Raw genomic sequence first — 26,223 nt, forward strand, 5'->3', positions numbered from 1 at the left:
CGGCCCCGCCCGCTCTGGCCGTCGCCAGGCGCCGCGGACGCCACCGCTGAAGGAAATATGCCCTAGAGGCAATAATAAAGTTATTATTTATTTCCTTACATCATGATAAATGTTTATTATTCATGCTAGAATTGTATTAACCAGAAACATAATACATGTGTGAATACATAGACAAACAGAGTGTCACTAGTATGCCTCTACTTGACTAGCTCGTTAATCAAAGATGGTTATGTTTCCTAACCATGAACAAAGAGTTGTTATTTGATTAACGAGGTCACATCATTAGTTGAATGATCTGATTGACATGACCCATTCCATTAGCTTAGCACCCGATCGTTTAGTATGTTGCTATTGCTTTCTTCATGACTTATACATGTTCCTATGACTATGAGATTATGCAACTCCCATTTACCAGAGGAACACTTTGTGTGCTACCAAACGTCACAACGTAACTGGGTGATTATAAAGGTGCTCTACAGGTGTCTCCAAAGGTAGATGTTGGGTTGGCGTATTTCGAGATTAGGATTTGTCACTCCGATTGTCGGAGAGGTATCTCTGGGCCCTCTCGGTAATGCACATCACATAAGCCTTGCAAGCATTACAACTAATGAGTTAGTTGCGAGATGATGTATTACGAAATGAGTAAAGAGACTTGCCGGTAACGAGATTGAACTAGGTATTGGATACCGACGATCGAATCTCGGGCAAGTAACATACCGATGACAAAGGGAACAACGTATGTTGTTATGCGGTCTGACCGATAAAGATCTTCATAGAATATGTAGGAGCCAATATGGGCATCCAGGTCCCGCTATTGGTTATTGACCGGAGACGTGCCTCGGTCATGTCTACATTGTTCTCGAACCGTAGGGTCCGCACGCTTAACGTTACGATGACAGTTATTATGAGTTTATGCATTTTGATGTACCGAAGATAGTTCGGAGTCCCGGATGTGATCACGGACATGACGAGGAGTCTCGAAATGGTCGAGACATAAAGATTGATATATTGGATGACTATATTCGGACACCGGAAGCGTTCTGGAGAAGTTTCGGATAAAACCGGATCACTGGGGGTTACCGGAACCCCCCGGGGGGTTAATGGGCCTCATGGGCCTAAAGTGGAGAAGAGGAAGGGGCTACCAGGGCAGGCCGCGCGCCCCCTCTCCCCCTAGTCCGAATTGGACAAGGAGGGAGGGGCGGCGCCCCCCTCTTTCCCTCTCTTCTCCCACCAATCCTATTTGGACTAGGAGAGTAGGACTCCTCCTGCGCCTCCATAGGGCCGGCCGAACCCCTCCCCCTTGGATCCTTTATATACGGAGGCAAGGGGGCACCCTATGACACACAATTGATCAACGTGATCGTTCCTTAGCCGTGTGCGGTGCCCCCTTCCACCATATTCCACCTCGGTCATATCGTTGTAGTGCTTAGGCGAAGCCCTGCGTCGGTAGTACATCATCATCATCACCACGCCGTTGTGCTGACGGAACTCATCCCCGAAGCTTTGCTGGATCGGAGCCCGGGGAGCGTCATCAAGCTGTACGTGTGCTAAGAACTCGGAGGTGCCGGAGTAACGGTGCTTGGATCGGTCGGATCGGGAAGATGTACGACTACTTCCTCTACGTTGCGTCAACGCTTCTGCTTCGGTCTACGAGGGTACGTAGACAACACTCTCCCCTCTCGTTGCTATGCATCACCATGATCTTGCGTGTGCGTAGGAATTTTTTTGAAATTACTACGTTTCCCAATAGTGGTATCCGAGCCTAGGTTCTATGGTTTGATATTATTTGCATGAGTAGAACACAAGTGAGTTGTGGGCGATATAAGTCATACTGCCTACCAGCATGTCATACTTTGGTTCGGCGGTATTGTTGGACGAAGCGGCCCAGACCGACATTACGCGTAAGCTTACGCGAGACCGGTTCTCCCGACGTGCTTTGCACATAGGTGGCTTGCGGGTGACAGTTTCTCCAACATTAGTTGAACCGAGTGTGGCTACGCCCGGTCCTTGCGAAGGTTAAAACGGCATCAACTTGACAAACTATCGTTGTGGTTTTGATGCGTAGGTAAGATTGGTTCTTGCTTAAGCCCGTAGCAGCCACGTAAAACATGCAACAACAAAGTAGAGGACGTCTAACTTGTTTTTGCAGGGCATGTTGTGATGTGATATGGTCAAGACATGATGCTAAATTTTATTGTATGAGATGATCATGTTTTGTAACTGAGTTATCGGCAACTGGCAGGAGCCATATGGTTGTCGCTTTATTGTATGCAATGCAATCGCGCTGTAATGCTTTACTTTATCACTAAACGGTAGCGATAGTCGTGGAAGCATAAGATTGGCGAGACGACAACGATGCTACGATGGAGATCAAGGTGTCACGCCGGTGACGATGGTGATCATGACGGTGCTTCAGAGATGGATATCACAAGCACAAGATGATGATGGCCATATCATATCACTTATATTGATTGCATGTGATGTTTATCCTTTTATGCATCTTATCTTGCTTTGATTGACGGTAGCATTATAAGATGATCTATCACTAAATTATCAAGAAGTGTTCTCCCTGAGTATGCACCGTTGCCAAAGTTCGTCGTGCCCAGACACCACGTGATGATCGGGTGTGATAAGCTCTACGTCCATCTACAACGGGTGCAAGCCAGTTTTGCACATGCAGAATACTCAGGTTAAACTTGACGAGCCTAGCATATGCAGATATGGCCTCGGAACACGGAGACCGAAAGGTCGAGCGTGAATCATATAGTAGATATGATCAACATAATGATGTTCACCATTGAAAACTAATCCATTTCACGTGATGATCGGTTATGGTTTAGTTGATTTGGATCACGTGATCACTTAGAAGATAAGAGGGATGTCTATCTAAGTGGGAGTTCTTTAAGTAATTTGATTAATTGAACTTAAATTTATCATGAACTTAGTACCTGATAGTATCTTGCTTATGTATGTTTGATTGTAGATAGATGGCCCGTGCTGTTGTTCCGTTGAATTTTAATGCGTTCCTTGAGAAAGCAAAGTTGAAAGATGATGGTAGCAATTACACGGACTGGGTCCATAACTTGAGGATTATCCTCATTGCTGCATAGAAGAATTACGTCCTGGAAGCACCGCTGGGTGCCAGACCTTCTGCTGAAGCAACACCAGATGTTATGAACGTCTGGCAGAGCAAAGCTGATGACTACTCGATAGTTCAGTGTGCTATGCTTTACGGCTTAGAATCGGGACTTCAACGACGTTTTGAACGTCATGGAGCATATGAGATGTTCCAGGAGTTGAAGTTAATATTTCAAGCAAATGCCCGGATTGAGAGATATGAAGTCTCCAATAAGTTCTATAGCTGCAAGATGGAGGAGAACAGTTCTATCAGTGAGCATATACTCAAAATGTCTGGGTATAATAATCACTTGATTCAGCTGGGAGTTAATCTTCCAGATGATTGCGTCATTGACAGAATTCTCCAATCACTACCACCAAGCTACAAGAGCTTCGTGATGAACTATAATATGCAAGGGATGAATAAGACTATTCCCGAGCTCTTCACGATGCTGAAAGCTGCGGAGGTAGAAATCAAGAAGGAGCATCAAGTGTTGATGGTCAACAAGACCACTAGTTTCAAGAAAAGGGGCAAAGGGAGGAAGAAGGGGAACTTCAAGAAGAACGGCAAGCAAGTTGCTGCTCAGGAGAAGAAACCCAAGTCTGGACCTAAGCCTGAAACTGAGTGCTTCTACTGCAAGCAGACTGGTCACTAGAAGCGAAACTGCCCCAAGTATTTGGCGGATAAGAAGGATGGCAAGGTGAACAAAGGTATATGTGATATACATGTTATTGATGTGTACCTTACTAGAGCTCGCAGTAGCAGCTGGGTATTTGATACTGGTTCTGTTGCTAATATTTGCAACTCGAAACAGGGACTACGGATTAGGCGAACACTGGCAAAGGACGAGGTGACGATGCGCGTGGGAAACGGTTCCAAAGTCGATGTGATCGCGGTCGGCACGCTACCTCTACATCTACCTTCGGGATTAGTATTAGACCTAAATAATTGTTATTTGGTGCCAGCGTTAGGCATGAACATTACATCTGGATCTTGTTTGATGCGAGACGGTTATTCATTTAAATCAGAGAATAATGGTTGTTCTATTTATATGAGTAATATCTTTTATGGTCATGCACCCTTGAAGAGTTGTCTATTTCTGATGAATCTCGATAGTAGTGATACACATATTCATAATGTTGAAACCAAAAGATGCAGAGTTGATAATGATAGTGCAACTTATTTGTGGCACTGCCGTTTAGGTCATATCGGTATAAAGCGCATGAAGAAACTCCATACTGATGGACTTTTGGAACCACTTGATTATGAACCACTTGGTACTTGCGAACCGTGTCTCATGGGCAAGATGACTAAAACACCGTTCTCCGGTACGATGGAGAGAGCAACAGATTTGTTGGGAATCATACATACCGATGTATGTGGTCCGATGAATATTGAGGCTCGTGGCGGATATCGTTATTTTCTCACCTTCACAGATGATTTAAGCAGATATGGGTATATCTACTTAATGAAACACAAGTCTGAAACATTTGAAAAGTTCAAAGAATTTCAGAGTGAATTTGAAAATCATCGTAACAAGAAAATAAAGTTTCTACGATCTGATCGTGGAGGAGAATATTTGAGTTACGAGTTTGGTGTACATTTGAAACAATGCGGAATAGTTTCGCAACTCACGCCACCCGGAACACCACAGCGTAATGGTGTGTCCGAACGTCGTAATCGTACTTTACTAGATATGGTGCGATCTATGATGTCTCTTACTGATTTACCGCTATCGTTTTGGGGTTATGCTTTAGAGACGGCCGCATTCACGTTAAATAGGGCACCATCGAAATCCGTTGAGACGAGGCCTTATGAACTATGGTTTGGCAAGAAACCAAAGTTGTCGTTTCTTAAAGTTTGGGGCTGCGATGCTTATGTGAAAAAGCTTCAACCTGATAAGCTCGAACCCAAATCGGAGAAATGTGTCTTCATAGGTTACCCAAAGGAGACTGTTGGGTACACCTTCTATCACAGATCCGAAGGCAAGACATTCGTTGCTAAGAATGGATCCTTTCTAGAGAAGGAGTTTCTCTCGAAAGAAGTGAGTGGGAGGAAAGTAGAACTTGACGAGGTAACTGTACCTGCTCCCTTATTGGAAAGTAGTACATCACAGAAAACTGTTTCTGCGACACCTACACCAATAAGTGAGGAAGCTAATGATAATGATCATGAAACTTCAGGACAAGATACTACTAAACCTCATAGATCAACCAGAGTGAGATCCGTGCCAGAGTGGTACGGTAATCCTGTTCTGGAAATCATGCTACTAGATCATGATGAACCTACGAACTATGAAGAAGCGATGGTGAGCCCAGATTCCGCAAAGTGGCTTGAAGCCATGAAATCTGAGATGGGATCCATGTATGAGAACAAAGTATGGACTTTGGTTGACTTGCCCGATGGTCGGCAAGCAATTGAGAATAAATGGATCTTCAAGAAGAAGACTGACGCAGACGGTAATGTTACTGTCTACAAAGCTCGACTTGTTGCAAAAGGTATTTGACAAGTTCAAGGGGTTGACTACGATGAGACCTTCTCACCCGTAGCGATGCTTAAGTCTGTCCGAATCATGTTAGCAATTGCCGCATTTTATGATTATGAAATTTGGCAGATGGATGTCAAAACTGCATTCCTGAATGGATTTCTGGAAGAAGAGTTGTATATGATGCAACCGGAAGGTTTTGTCGATCCAAAGGGAGCTAACAAAGTGTGCAAACTCCAGCGATCCATTTATGGACTAGTGCAAGCCTCTCGGAGTTGGAATAAACGCTTTGATAGTGTGATCAAAGCATTTGGTTTTATACAGACTTTCGGAGAAGCCTGTATTTACAAGAAAGTGAGTGGGAGCTTTGTAGCATTTCTGATATTATATGTGGATGACATATTACTGATTGGAAATGATATAGAATTTCTGGATAGCATAAAGGGATACTTGAATAAGAGTTTTTCAATGAAAGACCTCGGTGAAGCTGCTTACATATTACGCATAAAGATCTATAGAGATGGATCAAGACACTTAATTGGACTTTCACAAAGCACATACCTTGACAAGATTTTGAAGAAGTTCAAAATGGATCAAGCAAAGAAAGGGTTCTTGCCTGTGTTACAAGGTGTGAAGTTGAGTCAGACTCAATCCCCGACCACTGCAGAAGATAGAGAGAAAGTGAAAGATGTTCCCTATGCTTCAGCCATAGGCTCTATCATGTATGCAATGCTGTGTACCAGACCTGATGTGTGCCTTGCTATAAGTTTAGCAGGGAGGTACCAAAGTAATCCAGGAGTGGATCACTGGACAGCGGTCAAGAACATCCTGAAATACCTGAAAAGGACTAAGGATATGTTTCTCGTATATGGAGGTGACAAAGAGCTCATCGTAAACGGTTACGTTGATGCAAGCTTTGACACTGATCCGGACGATTCTAAATCGCAAACCGGATACGTGTTTACATTAAACGGTGAAGCTGTCAGTTGGTGCAGTTCTAAACAAAGCGTTGTGGCGGGATCTACATGTGAAGCGGAGTACATAGCTGCTTCGGAAGCAGCGAACGAAGGAGTCTGGATGAAGGAGTTCATATCCGATCTAGGTGTCATACCTAGTGCATCGGGTCTAATGAAAATCTTTTGTGACAATACTGGTGCAATTGCCTTGGCAAAGGAATCCAGATTTCACAAGAGAACCAAGCACATCAAGAGACGCTTCAATTCCATCCGGGATCTAGTCCAGGTGGGAGACATAGAGATTTGCAAGATACATACGGATCTGAATGTTGCAGACCCGTTGACTAAGCCTCTTCCACGAGCAAAACATGATCAGCACCAAGGCTCCATGGGTATTAGAATCATTATAGTGTAATCTAGATTATTGACTCTAGTGCAAGTGGGAGACTGAAGGAAATATTCCCTAGAGGCAATAATAAAGTTATTATTTATTTCCTTACATCATGATAAATGTTTATTATTCATGCTAGAATTGTATTAACCGGAAACGTAATACATGTGTGAATACATAGACAAACAGAGTGTCACTAGTATGCCTCTACTTGACTAGCTTGTTAATCAAAGATGGTTATGTTTCCTAACCATGAACAAAGAGTTGTTATTTGATTAACGAGGTCACATCATTAGTTGAATGATCTGATTGACATGACCCATTCCATTAGCTTAGCACTCGGTCGTTTAGTATGTTGCTATTGCTTTCTTCATGACTTATACATGTTCCTATGACCATGAGATTATGCAACTCCCGTTTACCGGAGGAACACTTTGTGTGCTATCAATCGTCACAACGTAACTGGGTGATTATAAATGTGCTCTACAGGTGTCTCCAAAGGTAGATGTTGGGTTGGCGTATTTCAAGATTAGGATTTGTCACTCCGATTGTCGGAGAGGTATCTCTGGGCCCTCTCGGTAATGCACATCACATAAGCCTTGCAAGCATTACAACTAATGAGTTAGTTGCGAGATGATGTATTACGGAACGAGTAAAGAGACTTGCCGGTAACGAGATTGAACTAGGTATTGGATACCGACGATCGAATCTCGGGCAAGTAACATACCGATGACAAATGGAACAACGTATGTTGTTATGCGGTCTGACCGATAAAGATCTTCATAGAATATGTAGGAGCCAATATGGGCATCCAGGTCCCGCTATTGGTTATTGACCGGAGACATGTCTCAGTCATGTCTACATTGTTCTCGAACCATAGGGTCCGCACGCTTAACGTTACGATGACAGTTATTATGAGTTTATGCATTTTGTTGTACCGAAGTTAGTTCGGAGTCCCGGATGTGATCACGGACATGACAAGGAGTCTCGAAATGGTTGAGACATAAAGATTGATATATTGGATGACTATATTCGGACACCGAAAGCGTTCCGGAGAAGTTTTGGATAAAACCGGATCACCGGGGGGTTACCGGAACCCCCCGGGGGGGTTAATGGGCCTCATGGGCCTAAAGTGGAGAAGAGGAAGGGGCTGCCAGGGCAGGCCGCGCGCCCCCTCTCCCGCTAGTCCGAATTGGACAAGGTGGGAGGGGCGGCGCCCCCCCTCTTTCCCTCTCTTCTCCCACCAATCCTATTTGGACTAGGAAAGGGGGGGGAGTCCTACTCCCGATAGGAGTAGGACTCCTCCTGCGCCTCCATAGGGCCGGCCGAACCCCTCCCCCTTGGATCCTTTATATACGGAGGCAAGGGGCACCCTATGACACACAATTGATCAATGTGATCGTTCCTTAGCCATGTGCGGTGCCCCCTTCCACCATATTCCACCTCGGTCATATCGTTGTAGTGCTTAGGCGAAGCCCTGCGTCGGTAGTACATCATCATCGTCACCACGCCGTTGTGCTGACGGAACTCATCCCTGAAGCTTTGCTGGATCGGAGCCCGGGGAGCGTCATCGAGCTGTACGTGTGCTAAGAACTCGGAGGTGCCAGAGTAACGGTGCTTGGATCGGTCGGATCGGGAAGACGTACGACTACTTCCTCTACGTTGCGTCAACGCTTCCACTTCGGTCTACGAGGGTATGTAGACAACACTCTCCCCTCTCGTTGCTATGCATCACCATGATCTTGCGTGTGCGTAGTAATTTTTTTGAAATTACTACGTTTCCCAACAACCACCACCACCGTCCTCGCCCGGGGCCGGCGAGCCCTTCCCCTCCACCGGCGAGCTCCGGCAGCCGCTTCCCCGACGGACTCCGGCGAGGCCCCCCGGCAAACCTCGATCCACGCGCCGGATCCAGATCTGGAAACTAGGGTTGACCTTTTTTTCCTAAGTCTGCAGATTATTTAGCTATGTTCATTGTGCCGTAACTTTGCATCCGTAGATCCGTTTTGGGCATATAGCATATCAAAATGTTCGCCTCAGAGAGCACATCATTTCATCTCATTGCATCATTTTCATTTGAGTTTATCTTGATGCCCGAAATGCTGTTGGAATAATGCTATTTGAGATAATTGCCAGATCTGCTGCTCCAATTAGCTATTTGTCATTTTTGCCATGATTATTGTGTGCATGATATGCCCATGAGCTCTACATATCTTTTGTTATATGCTTTGTCATCTTTCCAGAGGTGCCATCCATGTATTTTTGTAATGTGTGTGGTGACTAGCACGAGCATGCAAAGTGGAGCATTCGTTAGTGCTGATTTCAGGGACTTAGCAATTCCACTAAGTCCTTAGACTGTTGTTATCAATATGCCATATGTTCATGTTGTTTCCTAGTGATCCGTGCCTCTTTTGAGGATGATTAGTAAGGGTGATTTGTTAATCTTGTAGTGCTATATCCATCCATGTCTTTGTTTGCATTTATGGAGCACCCTAGCTTGAGTCAATCGAGCTCTACTTTTGCTATTTCGTGAATCTGGGCAGATTGTCTACTTGTTAGCGATTTTGCCGAGAATGTTGTAGTTGATCCGTGCATGCTATGATATTGTTCTTGCCATGTCTAGCTTGAATAATGTGTATTCTTGATGGGTGTATGCTTAGATTGTCATGCCTTGCTCTGTAGTGAGTGCATCGAGCTCGTAAACATGCCTACTTGATATCTGGTTTGCATGCTCCAGTTTTTCACCAAGTCTATGATCTGTTTAAGTTTTTGCCATGTTCACATGCTTGCAATTGTATTTTCTGATCCCTTTTGGCTCAAGGTCACTAAGTGATGTTTGTTAAGCTATTTGAGTAGCTCCATGCCATTCCTTTCTTTGCCATGTTAAGTTCCTGTAGCATATAGTTTTCTTGCTCCAAAGAGTGCTACCTGATCTGAAATTCCAGACAAGTGTTAATTTCACTAAGTCTGAAATCTGTTTACCAATTGCGCTTTTGCCATGCTTGTTTGAACCTGTTAATGGATGAATTGGCCGTAGCTCAGTGTTCATCTTTTGTTAAGTATCATGAATGGAACCCTGCCATGTATTTTGTTGCCATGTTTGGGTGTTGTAGCATGTTTGTCTTGTTGCATTTAGATGGCTACTTGCTGTATATCGCAGACCAGTGCCATATTTGAATTGCTCACCATTTCCAAACCGTGCATCCGATTCTGGTGTTCTTTATATCGATTTCAACTGAAATCATCTCACCTTTCCAGTGGCACACTTGGATTTCCAAGTTGAGGCCAGGTTCTTTCTTTCCTTGTCAAATTCTTGCATATGCATCACATATCGCATCCCGCATAGCATACCATGTTTGCATCATGTTGTTTGAGTTTGCACGTGGTTGATTGTGTTCCGTTTGTTTGTTTGTCTTGTTTGGGTAGAGCCAGGAGACGAGTTGGCTAACGAGGAGCCCGTTGAGTTTGCTTTCGAGGATCCAGTCAACTCTGACAACTTTGCAGGCAAGATGATCATACCCTCGGAATCACTTCTATCTTTGCTTTGCTAGATGCTCGCTCTTTGGCTATGCCTATACTACGATGCCTACCACTTGCTTATCATGCCACCCAAATTGCCATGTCAAACCTCTAACCCATCATGTCCTAGCAAACCGTTGATTGGCTATGTTACCGCTTTGCTCAGCCCCTCTTATAGCGTTGCTAGTTGCAGGTGAAGATTGGAGACCATTCCTTGTTGGAACATTATTTTCTTGTTGGGATATCATTATATTATCTTGTTATCTTAATGCATCTATATACTTGGTAAAGGGTGGAAGGCTCGGCCTCTCGCCTAGTGTTTTGTTCCACTCTTGCCGCCCTAGTTTCCGTCATATCGGTGTTATGTTCCCGGATTTTGCGTTCCTTACGTGGTTGGGTGATAATGAGAACCCCTTGATAGTTCGCCTTGAATAAAACTCTTCCAGCAATGCCCAACCTTGGTTTTAACATTTGCCACCTAGCCTCTTTTTCCCTTGGGTTTCCGGAGCCCGAGGGTCATCTTATTTTAAACCCCCCGGGGCCAGTGCTCCTCTGAGTGTTGATCCAAACTAGAGTCCTATGCAACGCCCCCTCGGGGAAACTCGAGGTTTGGTTTTAGTTGTATGGAGCGCTCATCTGAGTGTGCCCTGAGAACGAGATATGTGCAGCTCCTATCGGGATTTGTCAGCACATTCGGGCGGTGTTGCTGGATTTGTTTTAACTTGTCGAAGTGTCTTGTAGAACCGGGATGCTGAGTCTGATCGGAATGTCTCGGGAGAAGGTATATTCCTTCGTTGACCGCGAGAGCTTGCCATGGGCTAAGTTGGGACTCCCCTGCAGGGATTTGAACTTCCGAAAGCCGTGCCCGCGGTTATGGGCAGATGAGAATTTGTTAATGTCTGGTTCTAGATAACTTGAACCTTAACTTAATTAAAATGGATCAACCATGTGTGTTACCGTGATGGTCTCTTCTCGGCGGAGCCCGGGAAGTGAACACGGTGTTGGAGTAATGCTTGCGCAGGTTGTTCTCTAGTTATTCGTCGTGCTTTACCTTCTCTTCTCGCTCTCTTTTGCGAACAGGTTAGGCACCCTATATGCTAGTCGCTTGCTGCAGCTCCACATATTACCTTGCCTTACTTATAAGCTTAAATAGTCTTGATCGCGAGGGTACGAGATTGCTGAGTCCCTGTGGCTCACAGTTTACTTCCAAACCAGATGCAGGGCCTGATGACTCCGTTTCAGATGACGCGCTTGAGCTCAAGTGGGAGTTCGACGAGGACTCATGCCGTTACTACATGTCTTTCCCTGATGATCAGTAGTGGTGCCCAGTTGGGGCGATCGGGACCGTGTCGCATGTTGGGTTGATCTTTTATTTTGGCACCGTAGTCGGGCCATGAGTGATTGGATGATGTATTGCTATTTATGTACTTTGATTGACGTGGCGAGTGTAAGCCAACTATGTTCCTTCCCCTTTTATTATCTATATTACATGGGATGTTGTGAAGATTGCCTTACTTGCGACATGCTTTCAATGCGGTTATGCCTCTAAGTCGTGCTTCGACACGTAGGAGATATAGCCGCATCGAGAGCGTTACAGACCTGGTTTAGCATTTTTAGCAACGTCATCAATTGGGATGCCAAATAGTTTAATCCCTAGCTAGGAAGTGGTTAACATAATCCCCTAGAGCCCCAGCATTAGGATAATGAGCTTCTTTTGCATAGTTTTCTTCGTGAAGGCAATATGATGTGAAATCAAAACAACCTCCTTGGAAGGAAACATTTTATTTTGTTCGCACCAAACAAGGCCTACTAATTAAGTACTCCTTCTGTCCCAAAATAAGTGTCTCAACTTTATACTGAACTTTAGTACAAAGTTGTACTAAGATTGAAACACTTATTTTGGGACGGAGGGAGTAGAAATTACTAGTCTGTCTGTCTTGTTTTTCTTAATGGCCTATTGGCTGATTCTTTCAGCCCTAGGGACAAATGATCTCAAGACTGAATAATACAGTTGTACGTTTTCAGATGTTCTGTTGCGTTTGTTTGTAATCGATTACAAATTCAGTTTGTTGGATTGTTTCTTGTTCTGAACATATGTTTTACCTTTATGCTCTTATTTAGTTCTAGAAGAATGCCAGTGAAAGCATTGGCAATCTGATGACACCTTCTTATTTTTGTGTGGCGCGGAAGGGGAGGTCAAAGGCCCGAGGCCGCCGCTAGATGTATCTTGATCGACCGTCCTATCTTCTGAGCGAAAAAAACTTGTAATTAATTGGTTATGTGTGTGCTACTGTAGGATCTATGTGCCTGGAGCTTGTCCCAGAGGATCCGTGTGTTAATGTAGGGTTTATATATTGGGTTTAAACCCACGGTTGTGTATTAGGTGCACTTGTTTATTATGGCACCTTTTTCGTTAACGGTTGAAAAGGGGGTCGATCTGATGCCTTTGTGTTCCCTGGAGCCTGAGTGCCACTGCAAGGGCGGGTCCAACCGGAGAATGAAACATATTTGGGTCGCCGGCATGTTCTGCTCCTCACAATTTTCGCCCGCTTACGATTCGGTCGCCTGGGCAAGGCTGAAATGAAGATTGCAGTGTTGTGGTTGGTTCGAGCTGTGGATGGTTTGTGATTCAGCTTTTGAGAATGTGTGCTGTTTCTAGTCATTCTGGGCCTTCTCATTAAACTGCATTTGAGTATATGTCATTTTGTGCAGCCAAATGGAATGGACTTTCACCAGGGAAAATTAAGAAGCAGACACATTCAGCTTGGCAATAATAATAATCAATATTAATGTTACTAAAAGTTTTTTTCTGGGTAATGTTGCTAAAAGTTTGGCTGCTGGTCGAGTATTAATTTGTTTTGACCTATCAATCAACTCAGTGGATAACATAATAAGCAAATTCCCACTGGCGGGTGCAACCAAAAAATGTTGAGAAAAAGATGTTCACAAAATCTACAAATTGTTCACGAATTTTAAAATGTTCTTGATTTAAAAAAACATTCACATTTTTTGTTTTTGAATTTCAGAAAATGTTCACGAATTTGAAAATTCTACTAAATTACAAAAGTTGTTTTAAAATTTGCGTCTTGAATTTCAAAAAATGTTCCCAAGTTTCATTTAAATATTAGTGTATTTCGATAATTGTGCCAGGATTTTAAAAAAAGTTCACGCATTTGATCCTCTCTAATCCCCGCAAAGGTCCGTGTCGGCGGCGGACCGGCCCAAATCGTTTGGGCCTTGACAGCCCAGCAGACCGACCCAGAACCGCTCTGGCTAACTTTACTTGACCCCGGAGCCCTCTGGCCCTTCCACCTCCCCTCCCCATCGCCGACCGCCATGGCCGCCGACCCTAGCTCCGACCTCGCCAACGGGGCCCCGGCCCCGGCCCCCGCCCCCGCCGCCGCGGGCGCCGACAAGAAGAAGTCGCGCGAGAGCGAGCGCCGCCGCCGCCGCCGGAAGCAGAAGAAGAGCAAGGCGCCCGCTTCCGACGCCGCCGCCACGGACGCCGACGCGGCCGCAGATGCCGAGGAGGACAAGCCCGACTCCAAGCCCCCGGTACGTGGACGGGCGCCCCTAGGGCTTCTTCGGGTGGGGCTCGCGACGGCCTCTCTGACGCTGGGTTGGTTTGGTTGTGCGCGCAGGTGGAGATCGAGGTGGAGTACGTGCCGGAGGAGCCCGACCTCGCCGACGGCCTGCTCGCCGACTTCAAGAGCATCTTCGACAAGTTCACCTTCAAGGAGCCCGTCGCCGCCGAGGTACCGGAGCCCGTCGATTACCAAGCAAAACCCTACCTACGAATCTCTGCAGTTTTAGCTCCTCTGCTCTGCAATATGAATATTCTGACTAGTAGGGTTGGTGGTGTTGTGCTGGCAGGATGGGGAGAAGAAGGACGAGGCCGCCGACGCCGCGAAGAAGGGGTCGGGGTCCGACTCGGACGACGACGAGCAGGAGACCCAGCAGAAGAAGAAGGAAGGGGGCATCTCCAACAAGAAGAAAAAGGTTTGCTTGTCTCTCTCTCTGTATCTTCCTGATTGTTGAGTTACCCTTTTTTTATGTGCGATTGTTGTGGTTTAGTAGAAGGCGCTAAGCATGAATTTTGCTGTTTTGGTTTGTGCTTTGTAGCTGGAACAAAGGATGAAGATTGCGGAGCTGAAGCAGATATGCAACAGGCCCGACGTTGTCGAAGTAAGCCACCCCCCTCCTTTCCTTTTGTTGTGAACCAGGTGTACTGGCAGTCTGGTGTTGCTGTATTACTTCGAACGGATGTGTTGACGCAGCATCCTATTCTACCACACTTGTCCATCATTTAAGCTTTCTGATTTATCCAAGTAGATAATACATAATAAGTTTCCAGGCAACTGTAAAAGGTTATGCTAGGCTGGTTTGCTAGAAAATGGTGCTTGCAACTTTTACCATCACCTCTTGTTGATATAACTAAAGTTGCATTGGAGAATTTGTTTTAAGTCTGTCTACTATTCTGGTCTGGTCATGCAATTTCCATTGGCTGTGCAGTTTGTAACAATGCACTTTGTTAGTGAGGATGTGTTTGAAATTATGTCAACTTTCTGTTTTATCTGAGTAAATAACCCGTAGTAAGGTTCATCGCAACTTAGAAAGCTTATCTTAATCTAGATTGCTAGAAAAATGTGCCAGCAACTTTCACCTTTCACAGTTCCAAGATTAAGATGTATTTCTCCTATTAAAGGCCATGACAGCATGCACACACGTATACCCATGCAGCTTGTATCGGTGGTGTGAACATAAGATGAGATAATGTCTCTTAAACTATTTGTTGTGTTCTATCTTCTTTAACTCATTGCCATCAGCAGTGTAAAATTGTTTATGGATTAGCTTCAACTGATGCAATTATGCTCTTCCTGCCAGGTTTGGGATGCGACTGCGTCAGATCCGAAGTTACTTGTCTATCTGAAGTCTTACAGGAACACAGTACCTGTCCCAAGGCACTGGTCCCAAAAGAGGAAATTCTTGCAGGTTTGTAATACATGTACCATGAATAATCTTGTTATGCATAATTTCGTAATGGGTACCACAATCTGAGAAATAAACCATAATCAGAAAATAGTGTTGTTAGTAGTGGAGTTGGTAGGCAGATGCAAACAGACCATCCATTTTCTTTGAACTCCACTTGTAGAAGTGCTGTCGTCTACTAACAAATACTGCATGCTTTCATATATTATTACATAAGTTTTTTCCCATGGACCTGCATCAAAATGCATGTTTTATTATAAGAAGACTCAGAAGCATCAAAATCTACATACTATTAGAATCGCCATGACAAAAAGAAAAAAAAAATCTAAACTTCAACACAAGAAAGAAAATCAAAAACAGCAAAACACTTTTTTTCTCGAACATGCATCTAAATGCGTATCATTTTGTGTTAGAAGTAACTCTGTGTAAAATACAGTGCCATGGTTACAAAACCAATACAACCGACCAAAAACAGACATAGAACTAGAAATAAAACAAGACCAAAAAAGCAAGAAAGAGCAAGAAAGAGAAACAAACACAAGGGCCAAGGGACAGACTAACATGCCAGGCCCAAATTCACTCAATACCGTGCACACTTGGGTTTTATGATTTATCCTTGCATCATCGAAAAGTGTAAGCCCATAACTGCAACTGTTCGGGCCAGCACGGATATGCTAGTGTAACTCATTGCAAAGTGCCATGGCAGTACCATGGGGTGGGTGTTACTAGAAGAGGGGAGGGAACATATAGTTGATAAGGTTTTTCCCCTCCCTCTTATACAGATATATAATTCTTGCAGGGATGCTGCAACTTCTTGGGAGCAAGGTCTTGGTGGTACTGTACTTGAGTGATTACTGTAGTATAAATGCTAAAGTATTTGACCTAGTTGATTCATGCTAGGAATTTCCTTGAAAGACGTTTTGTTCCATCTTGGATCTTGACCTTTGGTCCTCCTTTGTTTGCGCATACAAGCATATCAGTTGCCCTGGCCTTTGCAACCTTTTTATATCTCTAAAACATGAAATTATGCTTTGCTTCACATTAGCTATATCTTGTCGAATAGATTTTACATCATCATGTTGTTTCTTTCAGGGCAAGAGAGGTATCGAAAAACAACCTTTCCAACTTCCTGACTTCATTGCTGCAACTGGAATAGAAAAAATAAGACAGGTATGTTAATATCTTGGTCCTTTGTAGCAATGCTATGGACATTGTATCTCCCTTGTCAACTTGGTAACTTCAGGAGCTGAGTTTTATTGGCACTTTAATTTTTATTCCACAAATGGGCAAGATGGACAAATTGTAAGTAGCTTTCCGAATGCATTTTCAGGCATATATCGAGAAAGAGGATAGCAAAAAGTTGAAGCAGAAGCAGCGGGAGCGTATGCAGCCAAAAATGGGCAAGATGGATATAGATTATCAGGTCAGTTAATTCCTGTTGAGGCTAATCTGAGTTGCTCATAGAAGCACATGCCATATATATTTGTGTTTTCTCCATAGTGTGCAACATGGCTACAGAGCATTATTTATTTCCCCCCTGATTTTATTTAGGTGTTGAATAACACATGCCTGCGTTTTCTCCTTGTGCTATACTTCTCTACATGCATATCCGGTTTGCCAGGTGTTTTATTACCTGCCACTTAGGCACTAATACTGATAATGTACACGTGAAAATATTATAGCTGATAAGTACGATGTGTTTCTTCCATATGTTCAAATTTTAGAGATGAGTTAACTTCTGAATGTGCAGGAAAGCAAGTCTCACCGTAATTTTGTTGTGTGCAGGTTTTACACGACGCCTTCTTCAAATATCAAACAAAACCAAAATTGACTAGTCATGGTGACCTTTACTACGAAGGGAAAGAGTTTGAGGTACTTTTTTTTTGCTTCACTCTCTTTATGTCAGAAACAGAGATAACTGATATATGTTTGGGACATGCATATGTCTGTTCTCAAACCTGGCTCGCCGAGCATAATACATGTATGAACTCAACAGGTCAAACTTAGGGAAATGAAGCCAGGTATGCTGTCCCGAGAACTTAAAGAAGCTCTTGGTATGCCAGAAGGTGCACCGCCTCCATGGCTTATAAACATGCAGGTATTGTTCTTTTTAGTAAGAAAAAAACTACAGGCAGCTGGTCTTCTGGTTGACTGATCTCTTGTTATTGACCAGCTATCAACTGACATCAAATAATTTTGGCAGAGATATGGTCCTCCGCCCTCTTATCCTTCACTGAAGATTCCTGGTCTGAATGCCCCAATTCCTCCTGGTGCTACTTTTGGTTACCGGCCCGGGGAATGGGGAAAGCCTCCTGTGGATGAGGTAATTTACAACAAATGTGCTTTTCATGGGCTCGGCTGTAGTTAAATGCGGCTTCTGTAATGAAAATAAATTTATTTTCTGATCTATTTATTTGTTTTGGCTAACAGCATGGACGCCCCCTCTACGGAGATGTTTTTGGTATCCTACAGCTGGATGAACCTAATTATGATGTATGTTTGATCGGCTAATTTTCCTTGAAACTGAACTGCAGCTCTACTAGTTAACTGACTTGTGTTGCATTGTATTCCAGGAGGAGCCTGTTGACCGCAGCAAGCATTGGGGAGACTTGGAGGAGGAAGAGGAGGAGGAGGAGGAAGATGAGGAGGAAGAGGAGGAGGAACTAATGGAAGATGAAGACATGGAAGCTGGCATGCAGTCTGTCGACACCATGTCAAGGTTATTTCTATAATAATTATTTGATGACTAGCTTAGGTTCTTCCCTAAAGGAACTATGTTATGACGCCTCTTCTTGTTCTGTTTATAGCACTCCCACTGGCGTGGAAACACCTGACGTCATTGATCTTCGGAAGCAACAGAGGAAAGAGTCTGAAAGGCCAACAGATAAGCAGTTATACCAGGTAAGGGCTTAGCTTCAGTTTTGTGGTATTTCAGGCCAAATTTTATTATGGAGCTTTAGTTTGGCTTACTTATTGCAGTTCATAACCAACAATCTGTTCTTTTTCATCTGAAGGTTCTTGAGCAGAAGGAGGAGAAAATCGCACCTGGAACCCTCTATGGGTCAAGCCATACGTATGCAACTCTAATACAACCTAGTCATCTCTACAATATTTTTTCCAATGGATTTCTGTTTCAGCCATACAGAGAACTCATTTTGTATCAATAGTTTCTGATGGATTCCTGTTTCAATCATGTGGAGAACTCATTTTCTATCTTGCTGTTTTTGCAGATATGTGGTTGGGGCACAGGATAAGGCTGGGGTTAAAAGGGTGAGCTTTTACATTCCTTGCCCCAAGTATACAAGCATTCCCATACCGTGCATGGTCGATGATTCATTGACACACCTTCGTGGTTGTCTTTTGCAGGTTGATCTCCTCAAGAATCAAAAGTCCGACAAAGTGGACGTCACCATACATCCCGAGGAGCTCGAAGTTATGGACGATGTTCTGGCAGCCAAGTAAGATCACTTCTCCCCTGCATCTGCCAAGCTTTTCCTGTCAGTAGCCATGAGTTGAAACATTAACGCCTTCCCTTTAATAAAATGATGAAACAGGTATGAAGAAGCCCGGGAGGAGGAGAAGCTACGGAACCAGAAGGAAGATTTCAGCGACATGGTGGCGGAGGTACGTTTCTACGAGCACTCTTGTGTATCTGTTGAGCCAGAAGCAAATACCAGCTTTTGTTGAGCTGAACCCTTTCTTCTCTCTCTGATCCGCAGAACGCGAGCAAGAGGAAGAGGAAGCACGAGAAGGACGGGAAATCTTCCAAAAAGAAGGACTTCAAGTTCTAGACGGCGCTGTTTTGTTACCGTTCCTCTTCCGCTTCCCAGGAGGAGGATGTTTCCATTTCTTCCTGTAGCCTGTACTCTACTCTAAATCAAGCTGTGTATGTATACTTAGCCTCTGGCAAATGTTGAAGTGCTGGATGAGAAGGCCTGATGAAAAAGGAAGTGAAGCTGTAATCCATGCATGAGAACAAATTGTGATGTTAAATGTGACTGCTAGCATTAATCCATTGCTGTCATGAAGAGTAATGCTAAGTTTGCTATGGTTGACATAAGTGGTGAATTGCACATTCTGAAACCTGCAGGTGAAGCTGTATCATTAAATTACTGTTTTTGTAGTACTCATCTGAGAGGAGAGCTATGAGTGCTCGGGAACAAGATGCTTTTAGGGCATAATTTTCCTGGGCAAATGAGGGTCTTGTTGTGATGGAGGTGTTGTATTTTTAAGTGCTGACAAAGGAAAAAAAATGCTATAATTGATATATGTTCTTATGTGTCGGTATCATATTGCATATAAGGCCTGGGCTGTAATAATCGTGAGCCGTTTAATGTTGATTCCGTTTTAGCTCAAATAAAGATCGACATGGAAGAAAAGAAAAAGAGAGTTAGTTGGGTTGAAAAAGACTGGGTTTGGGAGAAATGCCTTGGGAGACCTGCTCCAAGGTTTCGACCAAAATTCCCGATATCTTTGTCCAGCATTTTATTTAAGAATGTAAGCCAAGCTACTGCTATGTCCTGGTTGGCTTAAAGATAGTTATTTCCCTGTTGATACCGATAACTGTGTGATTAAGATATTTTCATCTCCTTTGTTCCTCCACCAATCTTATGCTTAAATCAAATGGTTTTTAGTGGCGACTTGTTGCCTCAGAAACGGTAAAAATCAATATTATGTTTTTTTCCATGATGGTATATGTTGTTGTGACAACTACCTTCCCTTCTCAAATTTAAATACGAGTCTCATTTGTTTAACTGTGGTTAATTAATATGAATACTACCTCCATTTCAGTTTACAAGTCCTACGCATATATCTAGGTTGCCAATTTTATCATCTTAATATAAACTATATAACACAAAAATTATACGGTTTGAAAATAGAACATCTGAAGTTTATATTGGTATATTTTTTTGTAATATATGACTTGTATTAGGTTAGTCAAATTGACAACCTAGGAGCACGTGCACGCCCTGTAAACTGAGAGAGAGGTAGTATGGCTAGATTTAGGGGCCGGTGACTTGAAAAAGCACATAATAAAAGGTCAACCAAGAGCATATGACAAAAGATAAACATGTCTATCCCAAGCCGTTGTATTCCACTTCTCCAGTGGCTAAAGCCGCATATCCGCTTCCATGGCTGGCACTGCAAGGGGTCAATTTCGGGTTCAGTCGAAACTTTGACAACCACTCGAGGCGTGGCGTACTGCACTCTAGGATCACAAACTCCACATGTCCCCATCAATCAGATGCTAGCGAGACAGATTATCAACCCCCAATTCTCTAGCCTCGCTCCCACGAGACGCGGGGCCCTAGCTTCGCCGCCGCCGCCCTCGCCCCCTTCCGTCCTCCTCCTCGCAGTCGCCGGAGGGCGTCCATCGGGCGAAGCCCGTGCGACGCAGGCAGAGGCATGGTGTCTGGCGGGGCTCCCGTCGGTGGGGACGTCAAAATCCATTTGCTGTGTGCTAGGAGGCGGTGGTGTGTTCGTAGGTTTTCCTCGACCTGCATCTTGCTCTGCGTTTCTATGCGTTGATGGTAACTCGCGCCCTCAACAGATCCCCAGGACGCGATTTTTTCCGCCGGCACCTGGGTGGGCACAACCCACCAGGGCACGCCCCCCTCTCCTGGCGCGTTCAGGTGGGTTGTCCCCACCTGGTGGCCCCGCAGACCCTGGAACCGACGCTATAAAATTCTATTTTTTCAGAAAAAAATAAGGAGAAAGAATTATCACGATCCACGAGATGGAGCCGCCGTCACTCCCTGTTCTTCATCGGGAGGCCAGATCTGGAGTCCGTTTGGGGCTCCGAAGAGGGGGGTCTTCGATCTTCGTCATCACCAACCCTTCTCCATCGTCAATTCCATGGTGCTCCCCACCGGGAGTGAGTAATTCCTTCGTAGGCTCGCTGGTCGGTGAGGAGTTGGATGAGATTCATCATGTAATTCGAGTTAGTTTTGTTAGAGCTTGATCCCTAGTATCCACTATGTTTTAAGATTGATGTTGCTATGACTTTGCTATGCTTAATGCTTGTCACTTTGGGCCCGGGTGTCATGAACTCAGATCTGAACCGTTTATGTTATCACAATTATATCCATGTACTAGATCCGATCTTGCAAGTTATAGTCACCTACTACGTGTTATGATCCGGCAACCCCGGAGTGACAATAGTCGGGACCACTCCTGATGATGACCATAGTTTGAGGAGTTCATGTATTCACTATGTGTTAATGCTTTGTTCTGGTTCTCTATTAAAAGGATGCCTTAATACCCCTTAGTTCCCAATATGGACCCCGCTGCCACGGGAGGGTAGGACAAAAAAGTTCTTTCCATAAGCACGTATGACTATTTACGGAATACATGCCTACATTATATTGATGAACTGGAGCTAGTGCCGTATCGCCCTAGGTTATAACTGTCTCATGATGAATATCATCCAACAAGTCACCGATCCAATGCCTACGAATTTATCTTATATTGTTCTTGCTAAGTTACTACGGTTATCATCACTGTTACACTTGCTACAAAATTACTGCTATCACTATTACTGTTACCATTGCTGTTGTTACTACTATCAAAACTATCATACTACTTTGCTACTGATCACCTTGCTGCAGATAATTAATCTCTAGATGTGTTTGAATTGACAACTCAGCTGCTAATACCTTCAAATATTCTTTGGCTCCCCTTGTGTCGAATCTATAAATTGGGTTGAATACTCTACCCTTGAAAACTGTTGCGATCCCCTATACTTGTGGGTTATCAGGTATCGAACCTGATGAAGAAGGCTCGGATGGAATATGCCTTACCGCAAGGGGCTCCGTCACCACCTGTACTTACGGCATGAACACGGACGGTCGCACACACTACTAGGAAAATGCTTATACATAGTAGCATAGTAGTAGCGTTGTAAAATAGTAAGCGCTGCTGCTACTTAGCAGCAGCGCTCGGGAAGTACAAGTGCTGCTAATATGAGCATAGAAGTAGTGCTGGAACTAGAAAACGCGCTACTACTAAAACTGACAGACCGTTCCAGGTATGCTAGGGATACTAGTAGCGCTCATGGGTAGAAAGCGCTACTACTATTGATCTTAGCAACATCGCTTTTTCCCTTACCAGCGCTATTGATATATTCAGTCCCCTCCTAATAAGACCAAAGTTTTAGTAGTAGCGCTTTTCCACAGAGAGCGCTACTGCTATAGACTTTAGCAGTAGCGCTTTTTACGGACAAGCGCTACCACTAAGGGCCCTTATCCAACCCCCCCTCCCCGCGCGTCCTCTCACTCTCCCCCTCACACTCTCTCATCGCCTGCGTCGCCCTTGCCGCCACCGTCGCCGTGGTCCTCCTCCACCTCCTCCTCCTCCCTCTCCGGTGCCGGCGCCCCCTCCTCCTCCCTCTCCGTCGGCGGTCCCTTCCTCCTCCTCCCTCTCCAACGGCACCCTCCTCCTCCTCCCTCCTCCCTCTCATGCTCTCTCCTCCTCCTGCTCTATCCTCCTCCCCCTCCTGCTCTCTCCTCCTCCCCCTCCTGCTCTCTCCTCCTCCTCCTTTCCCTCCTCCTCCTCCTCCTTCCTCCTCCTCCTGGCCTCCTACCACCTCCTCCTCCCACTTTCTGTAAATAGGTTTTAGTTTTTGTTAAATGTAGGTTTTTGTTTTTAGTAAATGTAGGTTTTTAGTATATTTTGTTTTTAGAAAATTTGAATAAGTAATTTGAAAATAATAAGTAAATGTAGGTCTTTTGAATAGAACAGGAAATTTTTAGAAATTTTTAATAAGTAAATTTGAATAGAATAAAATATGAAATTAAAAAAAAGAGTAAATGTAGGTCTTTTGAATAGAATAGGAATTTTTTAGAAAATTTGAATAAGTAAATTTGAATAGAATAGAAAATTATAAGTAAATTTGAATAGAATAATTAAATGTAGCTTATGGAGTTTCACTAAGTCCTAAGATGGCGATAATAATGTTTTTGTTTATATTTTGTTCTTGCAGAAATCAAGGAGCCCCTGCATCATCCCCGCCATCGTCCCGTCACCGACCCCCTGCGACCTCGATCGAGGTGAGACCAGCCACCCCATGTTGTTAATTCAATTTAGGTATTTTAGGTGTTTAACACATTTGTTGTTATTTTTTTAGTTAAACCAATTATTTCCGCATCGACGTCGACGATGCCTATCCTGCATCCTCGTCGTCGACTCGGCGGAGGAGACCTGCTTGATCAGAGGGGCCATGTCCGGGAATGGGCTCCGCCGGGCTGGTACTTGGAGGTGCTACCTTCCGGGGGGGGGGGGGGCGCAGCTTGGTGAGGATCCAACCCGTCGTTGACCCGAACCTTGTTTGGTGGCGGTCGCGTGGGCCAGTGACGGTGCCGAGGCTTCCGGACACCGCGGAGGTGGTACGTCACCGTGTCAGCGAGGAGGACGAGCACGTCGGTCGCTACATGGTTGCGTTGGAGGGAAGATTCGACAATACCTGGCAGGTTCTTCAGGGATCTCACTGGAGCTATGATCCTGTGATGGTTCCTTCTCTTTGCGTGTCCACCGCCCGCGCCGATACCCGTCGGGCGCTACAGTTTTAGTTGTATTAGCGATGCTATATGTATGATAGTATTCGAGTGTATTATAGTGATAATATTCGATGATGTACGGACGCAAGAGATGATGTAGTTTTGCTTATTGAATGCATGCTAATTTGAATACTAATTTATTTTATGATTTGGTTTTTCTTATTGAATGCTCAAATTGGAAAACTACTCCTACTTTGAATGCTAAAATTGGAGAGCACTATGCAAGGCGTATGCATTTGATTAGTTGATAGCTTATAGGGTTTTTGTTTTTGCAGAAATCTAGGAGCCCCTCCATCATCCCCGCCGTCATCCCCGTCATCGACCCCCTCCGACCTCGAGGTGAGACCAGCCAAATCTCCATGTCAATATGAGTCCTATAAGATATTTTGAAATGTTTTTGCTCATATTTTCAACCATTGAAATGCAATGACCATCAAGTTTGAATGCTCATATGATGTAGATAAAAACATGTATATCTTGTGTTGCTCAAATAGGATATGTGCTTGCCCAAGTGGCCGGTCATGTTTGCAGGTTACACCTCCGAGTGGCCTATGTTTTGCCGGAGTGTTCATTAATTTCCGTTTCGGCAAATTTCAGGCGCTCGATATGTCCTTTATTAGTAAAGGTCATGCCAGATTTTTCCGTGAATTTTGGCATGACTTGTGCTAGAATATGTAGGAAATATCGAGTGGCCTGGATTTTCTAGAAATATAATTAAACGATATTTCAGGTTGACTTTAAGTCTGTCGAGGCTCCACCATATATGAGAGGACGAAGAATCCCGATTGTTGTCGTGGGGGTCGTTTCTCCTTCTTCTCCTTGTGCTAGACCTTTGTTATGCACTAGGGGAAGGAGGAGTAACGACCATCACCGACGGTCGCAAATGTCAGAGAGGAATCAATGAGGGAGAGTCTCCACCATATATGAGAGGACGAAGAATCCCAACTGTTGTCATGGGGGTAGCTTCTCCTTCGTTCCCGTGTGCTAGACAATTTGGTGTAATGCACTCGGGAACGAAAGGAGGAGCTACCATCACCGACAGTCGAATATATACACCACGTGAGCTGAGAGTTTTCAATAAAAGACTCGACAGACCGATAGTCAACCCGTGATGAATAATAATGATCTAATTTAATTGTACAAGTTTAATCTTTGAATTATGAACATAGGAAATGTCGTACTCGGACGACGAAAGTCTCCCGGGGGAGTGCGACTGGTGCAACGACGACCGAGGTCTGTGCGACAGGCCTCACCTGGACGAAGATCGGCGCTTCAGCATTAAGCTCTAGGAGACCTTTGATGTTGAAACAGTATGCAATGACGACAAGTGTTTTTTTCGTAATTAAGCACGACTTCAACTATTTCAACGTGTATTTTTCATCTTTTACAATTTGACTAGATTATTCCATGCCATGCAAGATGCTATGTCTTGGAGAGGATGGGTTTTGAAGACCATGAAAGTTTTGAAACAAAGAAAATTCACCTAAGGACCCATCATGGTATGGATTTTGAAGTAAATCTTTACAATTCTCAGAGCGTAACCCATTTTGGTTGCCCAAATTGGGAAGCACTTTGCAAGATGTATGGTTTTTATGAGGATATGCTTGTCACCATGGATCTTGGTGATCCTGACATCGAGCAAGACAATATGGACATTTGGGTCCTTGTTGATACGCTTCCAATTCCACCGCTATGTGAGTTTCTTAAACATAGTTATTAACTAATTTATATTGTTTATTTCAAAATAGTTGACATCTTATTTCCATTGACAACTTATTTTCATTCTTCAAACAATGTGCGGAAGATGGTAGGCAAAACCCACTACACCGATGGCTCCGAATTAACTTATCAAGAGAAAAATCATCTGATCGCATTTTGTACTGACCTTGAGAATTACAATACCTATTATCATACTCCTCCAAATTATGGTAAATACGTGCCACTAGTGCACGTGTTGAACCATAGTAACTTCCATGGAGATGCCCTGGTAAGATTTTTTTACTATTACGACATCCGTGCATCTTTTGCATACTTCTAAAACTGAACTACATTGCTAACTACAAAGTTATTACTATGTTTTTCAACAGAAAATCCCGATGGATTGTGTGCCTTATTTGATGTATCAGAATGGTCGCCTTGATGTTTTGAACATACAGCCAGGTCATCCTACGAGTCTAACCTGTCCATATCGGATTTCCAAAACCAATGAA

The 26,223-nt window shown here is 44.1% G+C and overlaps 1 protein-coding gene across 1 annotated transcript in view; it reads left to right on the forward strand.

Annotated features, from left to right (window-relative positions):
- LOC125518937 (splicing factor 3B subunit 2-like) overlaps positions 1 to 19,492 on the forward strand; it is a 33,058-nt gene extending 13,566 nt beyond the window's left edge. The window contains exons 4-21 of the mRNA XM_048683822.1: positions 13,668 to 14,024; positions 14,111 to 14,224; positions 14,343 to 14,468; positions 14,592 to 14,654; positions 15,354 to 15,461; positions 16,551 to 16,628; positions 16,789 to 16,881; positions 17,244 to 17,330; positions 17,455 to 17,556; positions 17,662 to 17,781; positions 17,889 to 17,951; positions 18,032 to 18,177; positions 18,266 to 18,359; positions 18,473 to 18,531; positions 18,689 to 18,728; positions 18,825 to 18,916; positions 19,013 to 19,082; positions 19,178 to 19,492. Of these exons, the coding sequence (XP_048539779.1) occupies positions 13,668 to 14,024; positions 14,111 to 14,224; positions 14,343 to 14,468; positions 14,592 to 14,654; positions 15,354 to 15,461; positions 16,551 to 16,628; positions 16,789 to 16,881; positions 17,244 to 17,330; positions 17,455 to 17,556; positions 17,662 to 17,781; positions 17,889 to 17,951; positions 18,032 to 18,177; positions 18,266 to 18,359; positions 18,473 to 18,531; positions 18,689 to 18,728; positions 18,825 to 18,916; positions 19,013 to 19,082; positions 19,178 to 19,249 (1,884 nt within the window). The 3' untranslated portion in view covers positions 19,250 to 19,492. The remainder of the gene's footprint in view (positions 1 to 13,667; positions 14,025 to 14,110; positions 14,225 to 14,342; positions 14,469 to 14,591; positions 14,655 to 15,353; positions 15,462 to 16,550; positions 16,629 to 16,788; positions 16,882 to 17,243; positions 17,331 to 17,454; positions 17,557 to 17,661; positions 17,782 to 17,888; positions 17,952 to 18,031; positions 18,178 to 18,265; positions 18,360 to 18,472; positions 18,532 to 18,688; positions 18,729 to 18,824; positions 18,917 to 19,012; positions 19,083 to 19,177) is intronic.
- Positions 19,493 to 26,223: the final 6,731 nt, after the last annotated feature.

Source organism: Triticum urartu, chromosome 7, assembly GCF_003073215.2.
Source record: "Triticum urartu cultivar G1812 chromosome 7, Tu2.1, whole genome shotgun sequence".
NCBI lineage: Eukaryota > Viridiplantae > Streptophyta > Magnoliopsida > Poales > Poaceae > Triticum > Triticum urartu.